The sequence below is a fragment of the Dipodomys ordii genome, unplaced genomic scaffold (genome assembly GCF_000151885.1).
Source record: "Dipodomys ordii isolate 6190 unplaced genomic scaffold, Dord_2.0 Scaffold24, whole genome shotgun sequence".
In the NCBI taxonomy this organism is placed as follows: Eukaryota; Metazoa; Chordata; class Mammalia; order Rodentia; family Heteromyidae; genus Dipodomys; species Dipodomys ordii.
Genome location: NW_012267240.1, coordinates 14,434,428 through 14,449,092, shown reverse-complemented (window position 1 = coordinate 14,449,092; position 14,665 = coordinate 14,434,428). Strand labels below are relative to the sequence as shown.

At 40.9% G+C, this 14,665-nt stretch overlaps 1 protein-coding gene across 1 annotated transcript in view; it reads right to left on the bottom strand.

The window, feature by feature from the left end:
- Window positions 1-14,665, bottom strand: part of Cubn (cubilin (intrinsic factor-cobalamin receptor)) — a 250,702-nt gene that overhangs the window by 119,918 nt on the left and 116,119 nt on the right. The window contains exon 28 of the mRNA XM_013014602.1: window positions 11,862-12,012. Coding sequence (XP_012870056.1) covers window positions 11,862-12,012 — 151 coding nt within the window. The remainder of the gene's footprint in view (window positions 1-11,861; window positions 12,013-14,665) is intronic.

Here is a 14,665-nt window from a genome sequence, read left to right as displayed (position 1 = left end):
TTCCTCAGCACCACATAAGCAAAAAGAAAAAAGCTGGAAGTGGCGCTGTGGCTCAAGTGGTAGAGCGCTTGCCTTGAGCTGAAGAACTGAGGGACAGCGCCCAGGCCCAGAGTTCAGGCCCCACGACCGACAAAAAAAATAAAAATAAAAAAATAAAGGAGCATGAATATATATATATATAAGATAGATAGATAGATATATGTTTCCCCTTGCATCATACTTATTATATTGAAATTTAGAAGAATGGTTAATCAAGGCCAAAGCTAACACATAGAAAAGATTCAATGAGAAGACAGCTACATTACAAAACACCATAATAGAGGGAAACAAGTAGACCCAAGAAAGAACAATGGAGATAAGTCATACTGATGATTATATTCTAGGGATCCAAAAAGGATTAGAAATGTTTGTTTTTCGTAAGGACTTCATGCCTGTCCCAAACTTTGTGGTAATCCACTTCAGTTGCCTCATTTCTATACATCAACACATATGGAGAAGACTTCTTTGCTTTTATTTATTTATTTATTTTTGGGGGGTCCGGTCGTGGGGCCTGAACTCTGGGCCTGGGCGCTGTCCCTCAGCTCTTCAGCTCAAGGCTAGCACTCTACCACTTGAGCCACAGCACCACTTCCCGCTTTTTTTTCCTTTTTTGCTTATGTGGTGCTGGGGAATGGAACCCAGGGCCTCATGCATGCAAGGCAAGCACTCTACCACTGAGCCACCTTCCTAGCCCCTTTGCTTTTAATACTAGAAACAAAAAAAAAAAAAATAGAACAAGAAGAGCAAGAAAATAAGCTATAAATGAGCTCAAATATAAGGAGCAAAAAATCAATACTGTCCACAGCTATTTGATAATTTTATAATGATAAATTATGTATTATATGTCATATAAATCTGGCATTAGAACATTCATTTCTTTCCGAGTATCTGAGATACTCTGGATACATACTGAAGTGCTACAACTAAGTTTGCCATGAAATATATCTATGTGTCGTTATACTTTTGGAGTTTTCACCAAAAAAAAGTTTCAATTCCCTGTATAGAAAATGATAAAAATCTTTCACTTTTACCAAGAGAAGTATAGCCATTCTCACTATTTTTTTTCTTTTTGATTTACTTATATGCATTACCTTCTAGTCTACTTCAAAATATTTTCTCAATAGAAATGCTTGGCTTACAATTCTCTGGGAGCAATCAATCCATTAATCTTCCTCTCTCTTTCCTTTTCTTCCTCTTCCTCTCTGCCTCCTCCACTCTCCTCTATCTTTCTCAGATATTTTTGAAATCATAAAAGATTTCTAAACAAAACTGAATATAAAATTATGTCAAGGACAGAAATGAAATTAAGTAAGACTGCCCCCTTCACCCAATAAGGTCTGCCTACCTAAGGCTATTAGGACCTAAGTTACAGAATCCTACAAATAGAAGATAGCATTGTCTTCAGTAAGTTACAAATTCAACACCTTTACTTCCAGTTAATGTTCTGTTTAGATGTATGTATTCTAAACTTGGGTTTTTCCAGTGTCATTGTTTTAGTAGACTGCCTCTTGGAGGGAAAAGTTGAGCCAATCTCCAGGGTACTGCCTCACCCGGCTCTCCCTAATTCTTTAGTTCACTTTGATTGAAATTCTCAACCTCTCCTCCACAGGGAGTTTACTAACCACACCAGCAAAAGGGCAAACACGGGGTTAGCACCACCCTGATACTGGTGATGTACCGACACCCCACTGTTCTGTCCAAACCTATGCTTCTGGATTGTTCTCTGAGACAATTAAACCCAGGGCTACAAGTCCTTCGCACTCAAAACCTGCCAGCAGCTAGCTAGCCTAGCTCCTTGCTCCTGAGCTTAGAGGAGGTCAAAACAAGTGAAAGAACAAAATCCCCAGATCCTGATTCCATTTCCTACTACTTTATCCTAGTCAAGTAAATTTCTTCCAAAAGCAACCATCCTTTCCCTCCTCATTTGAAGACAGCTCCTCCCCCTCCTGGAGGCCAGTTTGTGTCATTGACCTTGGTAATAGATAAAGATTATCCCTGCAGTTTGTCCTAGATCCTGGATCTAGGACAACTGTCCCAGTGGAATGATTCAACAGAGGAGCATTCGATAAATGAGCAATAAAACAGATGGGGCCGAGCAGGGTACTAAGCATGTGTGAGGCTCTGGGTTCAATCCCCTGCACCAAAGTGATAAGCAGAAACAAAATAGGCATTGTGTTGAAGGCCAGACAAACAACAGTGAGTTTGAAATAGTCCTTTGCCAGGTAGTCAGAAATCCCTCAGCCACAGGCCCACTGCTACCTGAGCTAACAGTGCTGGGAGCCAGAACATTGTTTATGCAGTTTCTGTACATCTCTTAAAATGTCCATTATTAGGCATTTTGGTATAAAATTACCAACATAAGCTCTGAACATTTTTGCTTTTCTGCATCACTTCATCTTCTCTGCAATGAAAATTTGGTGAAAACATTTGCTTTTAGGATGAGTATTGCTATTGATGCACCAAGCTTGAGCATTTGGATTTGTGTCATTTATTGGATTATAGACTCTAGGCTAGGTGTAACTTCATGAAGCTTTCTACCTCTGTTTTTGAATTTGAATCTTTAATACATGTTGATGAAGTTAATTCAGAGATTTGTGTATGTGTGTGTGCCAGCACTGAAGCTTGAACTCAGGGGCTTACCACCTCGCTTAGCTTTTCTACTCAAGACTGGCACTCACAACTCTACTTGTTCATTAATTGGAAATAAGAAAAACATGTACTTTCCTTTCTGGGCTGGCTTTGAACTATGATCCTCAGATCTCAGCCTCCTGAGTAGGTAGGCAAGAGCCTAGACTGGCTTTACTTATCCTTTTTAAAAGCCATCACCTCTAGTACTTATGAAAAGTTCATGGTCAATTAAATTAATACACAAAGCATTTATTTATATTTTCATTCATGTTTTAGGGAATTCTTTTCTTATACTTAATCTCAAGATAAATTTCCAATTATGTTTAGGTGGGAAAAGTATACTGTTTTGTCTGTAAGGAGACTACATAATAAGGAAGAAAAAAGCTGGGCGCCGGTGGCTCACGCCTGTAATCCTAGCTACTCAGGAGGTTGAGATCTGAGGATCACAGTTCAAAACCAGCCCAGGCAGGAAAGTCCGTGAGACTCTTATCTCCAATAAAACCACTAGAAAACCTGAAGTGGTGCTGTGACTCAAGCGGTAGAGCGCTCGCCTTGAGCTGAAATGCTGAGGGACAGCGCCCAGGCCCAGAGTTCAAGCCCCACGACAGACAACAAAACAAGGAGGAAAAAAAAAAAAGACAAAATATATTGATGTCATTATTTACATCCAGGATATCAAACTCTTAGTTATTCTCCTCTAACAAGTTCATTGTTTTGTTGAGACCATAAGATGAAACAAGTCCTAAATATACAATGTGTGAGATAAATGTGTTGATATTTAAGTAAATGGCCAAAAAAATCTTTAAATCAAGTTTGTTACAAGGGCGGTTAGTCATTTTTGGCTGCACCCATATTTGAAAATGAAAAAAAAAAAAAAACTAACGGTGGTTTCTTTTTTCATTTTGTACCAAAAATGAGAGTGTGGAATCCCCTAAAAAGTATGTGCAAGTGCTATCAGGGATGTCTGTTGCTAGGAAACCAGACCACAAACAGAAGATTCCAGAAAGCCCTTTTTCTGGCCTAATCTCAAGGACTATTCCAAATTGTGCAACAGAGGATTTAGAAAGGTCATGGTTGTTTGAGTGTTTTTTTTTTTCTTTTTATAACTGTTTCAAAGAGTAGCAATGGAAATAGAGCTCACATTTTTTGAAACAGGAACAACATGGGAATCGGGATGTAAGACGGCTAAAGGGAGCTTCCTTGCTAGACACTCAGAGCCAACACCACATGAAGGTCAACTGTGTGTATGCCTGTTTACTGTTGTTGTCAAGGAGGCAAAAAAAAAACATTTTAAACAGTCAGGATTTGGCGTTTCTCCTCATTTTGAAAGTCCAAACATATTTAGTGTTGCCTCTATCACTGTGACATCGCCGGAAAAGCTCTGAAACCACAGCAAATGGAGCTGCAGGGTTATCTTAACATTATTACATTTTTATTCCAAAAGAGGAGTTGATGGGAAACAAGTTTGGTTCTAAGTTTTGAGATAAGGCCTCATAGAGCCTCAGACATATGTCCTATGCCCAGTATTATTTTGTTTTGCGAAATTAGTATCATCTATGAAGAACTTCTTAACCAAAAAAATACAAGTGAGAATTTGTTTTTTTTGTTTTTTTGGGTCCAGTCGTGGGGCCTGAACTCTGGGTCTGGGCGCTGTCCCTCAGCTCTTCAGCTCAAGGCTAGCGCTCTACCATTTGAGCCACAGCACCACCTCCAGCTGTTTTTCTTTTTGCTTATGTGGTGCTGAAGAATTGAACCCAGGGCTTCATGTATGCAATGCAAGCGCTCTACCACTGAGCCACCTTCCCAGCCCCACAAGTGAGAATTTGTGATAAATACACTTCAGATACAGTATCATCATGCAGAACTCTGTGCTTTTCATACTGAGTCAAAAAATTATTTCCAATTTTCCACTATAAAAGATATTTTTAAAACATCACAGCTGGGCACTGGTGGTTTACACCTGTAAGCCTAACTACCCAGGAGGCTGAGATGTAAGGATCGCTAATCAAAGCCAGTCCAGGAAGGAAAGTCAGTAAGACTTATCTTCAATTAACCTCCAGAAAACCGGAAGTGGTGCTGGGGCTCAAGTGTTAGAGTACTAGTCTTGAGCTAAAAAGCTCAGGGACAGTGCCCAGGCCCACAGTTGCAGCCCTACAACCAACAAAAAACAAAAACAAAAACAAAAAATACAACAGCAACAACATCACAAAGACAAAAGTCCAACTTATCAACTAGGTTGAAATATAAACACTATTTCTTTGTAGATATAGCATGTATATAAATATGAGACAAAGCCTAGCCAGCATTTAGGGAAATTGCTTCTAGTTTAAACAGAACTAGTGGTTCTTGCTTCTCTTTTTTCAAAATTTCTACCTGATCCAAAATTACATCACTCCGTAATAATAATCCAGAATCACATGCTGGTTTCATGTGGTTATGTTTTCTTTTCCATTCATCTCTGTCAAGCATTTGCTTACTGACAGTGAATAAAAGATGTGTCCTTGATTACACGGAGTTTAGAGCAGACAGGTGTCTTAATGCTTCTGTCCCTGAGACATAATTACCACAGCCTAGCAGGAAAGGCCACTGTAAAAGCAAGTCCATCCCCTGCAGAAAGGAAGGTCCCTGCCCGCCATGAGGACCAGACAGTGACTCACAGCTCCGCTTTCTGAATGCGCCCTGGGATCTCTGTTGATTCATAAATATACTTTTCTTGCAAATATCATACCTCCAGATTGCTATGAATTGTTTCACCATGAGGAAGTAAGGTTCAGGATGTACAGCAAAGGGGTGATGGTTTGGTCATTAAAAGGGTCTCGATGTTTTTAAATGCAGAAACCTACGCATATGTTTTTGTGTTTTAAAGTGATAGCTGTGGGGAGCTTGTGAGGAGTGGGGAGTTTGGCAGTTGTTGTGTCAGCCATGATCACAGGGCCAACCACATGGTCCTTCGTACCGTTTCTCTGTTGGGGATCCACTGGAACTTGACTCACCCTTGATCTTTGAGTCATGTGTCTCGGCCAACCTGCATCCCTAGCTCTCAGTATCACAGGGAGCTTCTTTTACATCCTTTTATCATCATTATCTGAGAGTTCTCCAACTTCGTTGTCCTCTCCTGACATTCCTCATTCTCTGCAGACCTTGTCTGTATGGCTTTCAGAGTACTACAAGATGTCGCCCTGGTTGGTAGTATAACCTATTTGAACTTCCCTCTTGCTCATTTCCTGCTCACATCTACATCTTTCTTTGCTTATACTCATACAGGCATTGTCAATTCTTGTTCAGACCATTCTTCAAGAGCTCCAAGACCCCAGTCTCATCTTTTTGCATATCTCTCTATCTTCTTACTGAGGTTATTATTTTAAAATGTACATCTGTGCAATCATTAAATCTCTTGTTTATGGGGTGGTTAATTACCCATGTCTGTATTAACAGCTACTCCAAGAGCCAGCATGGATTACCTGATCTTGGGGGTTGAAGACAGGCTTGGGTAGCACAGAAAAACAAAGCTCTGGCTCCCAGCCTCTCCCCAAAATACCTTTTTGCAGGAGGCTAGGGATGTAGATTAGTGGTAGAGTGCTTTCCTAGCATAAGCAAGGTCCTGGATTCCTTCCACACTAGCACAGGGGGAAACATGACCAAAAAAAAAAAAAAGTAAAAGAAAAAGAAATCCGTCTGGGATGTTTTGCAATGGCAAAAAGTAATAAATGAAATATTTAAAAAAACACAAAAATATCAAGTTCTCTTCTCTTTTACCTTCTATTTCAACACCCTTTCGTTCCTTTAACGTCTACCACTTGCTTTTACTTAGTACTTTGCCATCTTTTTGTTCCGTATCAGCCCACTAAGCAGCTTTTCAAGCTTTTCTTTTTCCAAATCTCACCCATGAAAAGGTAATACCCAGATATGTTGTATATCTTTTATGTTTCTACATCTAGTGTATCAAAGAGTATTTTTCACATGCACACTAAAACAATTTTCTCTCCTTTAAAGAGGCCATTGCTCCAACCAAGAATAACAGGAACTTTTACTGAGATAATTGCCCTTAGTGCAACCTGTGGGCTCTCTATCCTCCGTACTTCTACTGAGAAATGCCTTTCCTTTCCAAATAATTCTTGCCATTCTGTTTTCTACAACTCAGCTCCAAGAACATTGAGAATAAATATAGAAGACTGCCTGGCCTGTCTCCAGAACTCCCTCGGTTGGCTGAACCGTTACCTTTACAGGTGATCGTAACACCAGGCATGATGTATGTATTTCTGCCCCTGATTTGGGGATCACCTCGACTAGGCAACGAGCTCCCAAGCATCACAGATGCTGTCTCTTCCTATGTTTTGAGCCTGCTAAAGTTTCCATGCTGAAGTCCTAATTCCCCAACGTCAGAAAGTGACGTTCTGGAAGACAGACTTTTCAAAAAGGGAATTAAGTTCAAAGGAAGCTATATAAATGTTAATCTGATCTGACTGCCCACTTTATAAGAATTAATTTGGACAAATAAAGAGATGTCAGCATGTATTCACAAAAGAAAGGCTAGGTGCAGGCTACTTTCAAGCTAAGGAAAGAGGTCTCACAGGAGTTACCAATCTTGCTGACACCTAGATTTTGGATTTTCAACCTCCAAACCTTGCTAAGAATACATTTCTACTATTTAACCCATCTAGTATGTGGTACTTTGTTATGACAGTTGGAGAAGCAACTATGGATTCCAAGCACCAAGCCTGGTAAGGGAGTAGATACATACTGATTGTTGGTTGAATGGATAACAAAACACCTGCTCCTGGAGGCCTTTTGGTGTTCCTAAGTGACTCACAGTGATCACCGTATGTCATTCACAGTAGCAGCTGTCTGTTCTTTAGTGGGAAGGCCCAGCAGACCTCACAGAGAGCCTGGCTGACTGATCTGATTCTGGAGCTGATGTGTTAGCAGTGTGGATGGAGGACAAATGGATAATGGAATTACAACAGTTAAAACCCATGTGCTCCGAAGAGGAATCTCTCTCTGGGAAACCCCATCTCATATCACTGAGTCACAGAAAGAAATGAACATGAAAAATTACAAGGAATTCTTCCTGGAAGACCAACACAAAAGCTACTGGCATCCCTGGGATAAAGAGAGACAGAGACAGAGAGAGAGAGAGAGAATAAAAGAGAGAGAGAAGGAAGGAAGGAAGATTAGAGAGAGGTATGGGTGATCTCACTGAGACGGTTCTTGGCAGATGTTGAAGTACATTTATAGAAAGCTTTTGCAGTGGATGTATAGCCAGAGGTTCTGGGCTCCTTTCAAGCAGTCATTTTATGGAGATTCTGGCTATGGCTTTTAAAATATTCTCCTTAATCTAATTTCTAAACACTCTCAAAGCTTGAGAAATCTCCTTAATGGCTGAAAAGAAGATTAAACAAAACAGCCCCCCCACTAGAGAGGCTGATGTCATCCATAATCCCAAAGAAGAGGCCACCCTTGCCTTTGTGGAAACGAGAGTGACATCATCTCCTGGTCACATGCCACTGCTAGCTTCCTCTGCTTGCTCCCAGCTGAAGTGTGTGCTTCTTTTGCAAATGTCAGTCTCCCCGGCCTTCACAAAGCTCCTTGGCCTTGTTTGCCAGCTGGATTCCATTGCCAAGTGAAAGGAGGCACCCCTTGGGGAGCCGGGCAGAAAAGGGGAGGGGTGTGCTGTGCACAGCTGGCTGCGAGGCAGCTATTCACACAACTTGTGGCCGGTCCTCTATACCCATCAGCACCTCCAATGGGGGCCCCCAAGGCTGAATTCAGCCTCTGGACAATGCTGTCAGTGGTGAATACGGTGAAATGATTATGGAGGCAGGGCAACTGTGGCTATTTCTTTCTGTCCAGGGTGGGATCTTTCTTTGAGGGCCCGCGTGAAGGCCTCTGCAATGTGGCTTCATCTCCCATGGATAGAGCCATTCTCAAAATGGGCCCACAGAGGAAGCCCATTTGTAGATCCGTTTTCTCAAAGTAAATAGAAGGCTTGTGCAGCTGACAAAGACATGCATTCGGTCCATGCATTCCTTAGCAAAATGAATGGCAGAGTCTTCCTCACAGGGCAGCCCTCGGGAAATGATGTCACTTGCAAGCTGTGAGCAAGCTGCAAGGAGCTTCTCCACACTCTTATTGCATAGTTTGGGAAAGAGTAGGAGGAGAGAGGGCTGCAAATGGGATCTGATTTTTAGAAGGAAGGAAGGAAGGAAGGAAGGAAGGAAGGAAGGAAGGAAGGGAGGAAGGGAGGGAGGGAGGGAGACAGAAAGAGAAAAAGAAAGAAAGAAAGAAAGAAAGAAAGAAAGAAAGAAAGAAAGAAAGAAAGAAAGAAAGAAAGAAAGAAAGAAAGAAAGAGGTTTTGATCTAGCCAGCAGCTCTGAGGAAGCTCAAGCTGGAAGACTAGAGCCCTCCCCTGATTCTGAGCAGACACCAAGTAGGGCACTGAAAGATGAACATTTTAACATTTTACCTTCCAATAGTGCATTATATGCATTTACACACACACACACACACAAACACACCTAAACACATTCAGCAATATCACAACTATAGTTGTCAATTGACAGTATAGACATGTGCTGCACAATGACATTTCAGTCAAGAACAAAAGATCCTGCCACATTGATCCCATTGATTGTGTGGCCTACTGATACAACCCATCAGTCTTGATTAGTTTGAAAGATACACTATGACGGTCACTCAATGATGAAATGGGCTAACTATGCATTTTTTTCAGAACGGAGTCCTGTCACGAAGTGACATGTTGCTCTGATTTTAATATTCACCTTTGATTCTGTGCTTTGAGTTCCTCAATTTACTATGTTGCTCTCATCCAACTCAAAACCTCCTTTGAAGCAGCCTGCAGGATTTGCATGGGGGGGAAAGGATGTGGCTCTGGTTACTGCCTGAGTCCCTGCTTTCGGTGACCTATGTATGTGGTGGCCATTGCTCAGCTCTCTCATCTGCTCAATGGCTGCCCCCTTTGAATGGATTTCTCTAGACTTGTTGGGTCTTTCATGATCTTCCAGCTTCCAAACATCATAGGGGTCTAGTGTTTTGGGCTTTAGTTCAATGGTTTCATTCTCTTAGAAGACAACCTGACTGCCTGCCCAGCCCTTATCACATTCTTTTGGGTCCCTTCCCTGGCACTTACCATACTTCTAATTATTTCTGTCCTTACTTCCTTGCTACCTACCTACTCCTCTCAGTAATCTGTGAGCTCTGGGTGAGGAGAAACATGCCATCGAAAGACACAAGTCACCATGTCTCCAGCACAGTTTCTGACTAAACAGAGAGTTCTTCAATGTCTATATGATTAATAAATGGCTAATTGAAAGCTCACAATCTGTCTCTTTACCTTATGCCCAGTGGGAAAACAACGGGGCCACTATTCCTGCTGAAGATCTTCTCTCAGATGCTACCTTCTCTAGTGACCTCTTAGGCAATCTCAATCAAACACACTAGTTTAGATACAGAGGGTAAACCATGCTTGTGGCCCAGCAAGACTACAGTATATCACAGTTATTGTTTGTGCTCACGTACACTACTGACAACTGCCTTCTAGAGGACTATTCTCAAGTAAAATTTATACGCAGTGGGAAGAACAGAGTTAAAAAAAAATCCCCCCAGTTTTGATCCCAACTTGCAAAATGTTATTGCATAACTCAGGCTCTAAATTTAGCAAGTTGTCAGCAACTGAGGGAAAGTTTTGAAATAATAAACAGGAAAAGAGAAAAGACAGAGAATGTCTTTCACTCTCCCCTAGAAGACAAATTCCAAATAGAAGTAGTCTTAAAGAAAAAAAAAATCAACTCTCTCTTCCAAACAACAACTCAGACCTTTCAGCACAGGATTCAGCATGGTAGCTGGAAGAACGCAGTAATACAATAATCTGGGCACAGCCAGTGAAGAGTACTCAACCCAGCTCTTAGGGAAGCCTTGGGCCAGGGTGCCAAGAATAGCCTGCAGTGAAGGAACAGTAGTCCTTTGAATAGAAACGTACAACCAGTAAAAGCACTGGTCCTGAAACCTATTCTTACAGGACTGCAACAGTAGTCTTCCTACTGCAGCAGTAGGTCACTGACCAATTGAATCCCATCTCTAAGGGTTGGAACCTAAACAAAAATAACCCCCCAGGAAATTCCAATGAGCACCTAGAGTCAGGATCATCTCCTGAGACTTTGATTCCAAGTCTCTTAACATCCCTTCTGTCCTGGGGGGAAGGGAGGGGAAGTTAGAAGGGATGGCCCCTTTGGGTATTTGTAGTTATCTCCTGCAGAGACCACAACAACCATCTTACTGCCATGAGGATGCTGGCCCCTTGAGAAGGCCCAAAGGATTCTTTAGTGCCTAACAATGCTATCTTTCTATGGGCTTATTTCTCAGGCTCAACACCCATTCTTGCCTGGAATGAACTTGCGTGGAATGAACTCCATAAAAAAGCACCATCAACATCATCTGGGAATTTCTTAGAAATGAAAGATGATAGATCTTACCCCATCCCACCAGACAAATACTCCTTTTTACAACATCCTTAGTAATGGCAGGAGAAATAGCTCAAAATACACACACCAGATTGCAAGTGATTCTGTGCATATAACCAACTGTAAAACACCACGCTGAAGAATATGCCACATCACTGAAAATCTGAGTCCTACTGCAGGATTTTCTTGTCCCTTTTATGTCATTTCAGATTGTCTCTGGTTTACTTACTAAAATCATGATGCTTTTGAATCACAGAGTAGTAGAAATGGGCTATACATGGTAGAGATGAATCAATACAATCTTCACATTTATTAGATCAATAAATTGACCATGCTATGGCTGAACCTACTCACTCTAAAAAGATCCAGAAGTTCCCCGACCATAATTATCACAGCCCATTTGCACTGAGTTCTGTAGCTCTGTGCACTATCATTGACCAGCATGTAGCTATTCAGCCTAGAAACTGCCCCTTCCCTTCTCTCTTATCTACATAGATTTATCACCGACTCTAATAGTTACCTGTTTCATTGTTTCACTTTTCACTGCTCTGAACACTACAGTCTTAACGCTCCAAATTCTGCAAAAATTTCACTCTAAGATTACTACCTTGGTTGCCTGATATATGGATGGTTTTGTTCCCAAGGAGAAAATTGAGATTGGAGCAATTCTTGATCAAAAAGCAATGCTGATACAACTGGCATCAGCACAAGACTTACCATGAACAAACCACTGCATCTGAAAGCCCTTCTCTTGGTGATTGTACCTATCAGTATGGAACAGCACGTGAAGGCGGGAGGTTGTGGTGCTCCCTGCTGGGGGATTCTGTGTTCCACAGTAGCGCCCGATCCGATTTGGTCCATCATACAGCTGAAATCAGAGACATTTTTTTTTAATATAAAAATCTCTAACAAGGTTTGTAGAAGGAAAAAGTCAAGCCTGCTCATCCAGTATAAGCTAGCTGATACTTGGTTCAAATTCAGTGATAAATCTGCTGAGGTGGGTGGAATATAAGACATTACACTTAAGAATCTAGTAAATAGCTGGATGCTGATGGCTCATGCCTATAATCCTAGTTACTCAAGAGGTTGAGATCTGAAGATCGTGGTTCAAAGTCAGCTTGGGCAGGAAAGACCTTGAGATTCTTATCTCTAATAAACCACTCTGAAAACCAGAAGTGGTGCTGTGGCTCAATTGGTAGAGTGCTCACCTTGAGCTGAAGAGCTCAGGGACAGCACCCAGGCCCAGAGTTCAAGCCCCATGACTGACAAAAAAAAAAGAATCTAGTAAACATAATTGTATGCAGCAGAGTTGCGAGGTGGATCAGATTCCCAACTCTTTTTTTTTTTTTTTGATCGAGACCAGGGCCTCAGGCATGCAAGGCAAGCACTCTACCACTGAGCCACCTTCCCAGCCCAGATTCCCAACTCTTAAACTTTCAATTTGTCAACTTAACAAATCCAAATTACAATCCAGACTCAGAATAGGGCACTTCCTGGTGGAATGAGCTGTCTTCGTATAGTAATGACACAAAAGAGTTGCTCAAAGAATACCGGGTGTTATCATCATAAGCTATAACTTACCTAATAAACACTCAGCTATAAAAAAAAAAGCCATCCAAGAAAGAAATGAAGATTAATCAGTCTGAAGATTGTACCATAAAGTCCTTTCATCAATAATTTTTGTGTGTGTATATTTTCATGTATATGTAATATATATATACATATATACACAAATACATATATATGCTATACACACATTAGTACAGGTGTGTATTTCTCTGTATGCATATACATATAAATTGGGGTTATATATCTCATTTTGTTCCTTATTGTCTCGAGTATGTCACTGAATTATCTAGGTAAACATTTTTGACAGGAGCACAAGGTCACTGGTGGCTGCTGATACGTTGCATTTACATTAGTTTTATTTCTCACTAAAGATGGTTTCAATTCTTTTGCCAGTATAAATACCTGTTTGGTACCTTCAATCTTTGTTTAAAAATTAAAATCAAGGGAATTAATCACTGTGATGTTTAAGGTTGACTGCCCACTTGATTGGATTGAGAAAAGCCTAGAGGAGTCCAGTGGCAATGTCCTGTTTGTTGAGGGTATTTCCAGAAAGGATTACCACAGGGGAAAGACCTGCCCTGAAGGTGAACAGCACCATCCAATTGGCTGAAGGACTCAGGATAGTATAAAAGGTGGGATAAGAGAAAACCTGGAGCACAGTTATTCCCAGGATCTCCTCTCTTTCCTGGCCACTCTGGTGTGAGCAGAGTCATATCTGTCATATCTTCCCCCATGAAGAACAGAAACCATGAACCCAAATAAATTTTTCTTAAGTTGTTTTTCCCAAGGATTTTATAAGAGATTGGGGGAGGGGGAGAAGGAGGGAGAGGTGGACAAAAGGAAGGAAGGAAGGAAGGAAGGAAGGAAGGAAGGAAGGAAGGAAGGAATCCTGTCTAATGATGATTGTGTGTGGTCCTTGATGAAGTATTATTAAATTTCTTACAGAATGCTTACATAAAATTATCATCTTACTAGGAAGTTTTACAGATGTCTTTCAATAAAACATCACTTTTGACAGATATTTTTCCATATAATGATAGTAGTAAAATAGTGTAAAGGGGTTTTTGTGATTGCATATTTGTATAATTTTGATGACTTTGAGACTTAGAAGATGAAAATGGGGGGAGGGACAGTGAATGTACATCATTACTTCTTCCCTTGGAATTTTTCTGTTACAATCATTGGCTCATTTTTGCATTGAGATAATTCGACAATCTGTTGTGCACCTTCATCTGCTTTATTAAATAACCTCATCAGATACCTATCTGTAATAAAACATGTGAAAATAAGGTAACTTAGCTGGTCATGGTGATTCACACTTGCAATCTAATCACTTAGGAGACAGAGATCGGGAAGATGTTATTACAAGGGATCACCCCTACCCACCCCACCCCCCCAAAAAAAGTTCATGAGACCTTCATCTCAATCGATATCTGAGGGAGATGGTATGAAGTTGTACAGCTTGGACAAAAATGAACGAACCTATCCAAAAAGTAACTAAAGCAAAAAAGAGCTGAGGGCATCATTCAAGTAATAAAGCATTTACCTGCCAAGTATGTGAGGCCCAGAATTCAAATCTCTGGACCAACAAGAATATACTCTGTGTTCACGTGGGAGACAATGACAATAGAAAAAGATTGGCTTCCTTGGGATGGAGACCATTATTTTGCTTCTTCATCTCCTTGCTGTCCACATTAAACGTTGTGTTTTTGCTGCCATTGGGATACATTGCCCAGAGAAGTCCACAGTTGCATGGACTCTCTTGATTCTTCTCTTGGAAATTGTCCCCATGAAGTTATGTGAGTTGGCATGCTTCTCTGGGTGAGCATATAACATGAACCCAATCAAATGCAAACTGCATTTACTGAAATGTTAGGCCAGAAACATGTTCTTTGAAAGATATTAATATTATAAAAAACTCTATCATCTGACTTTACAAATCTCTTGATTAA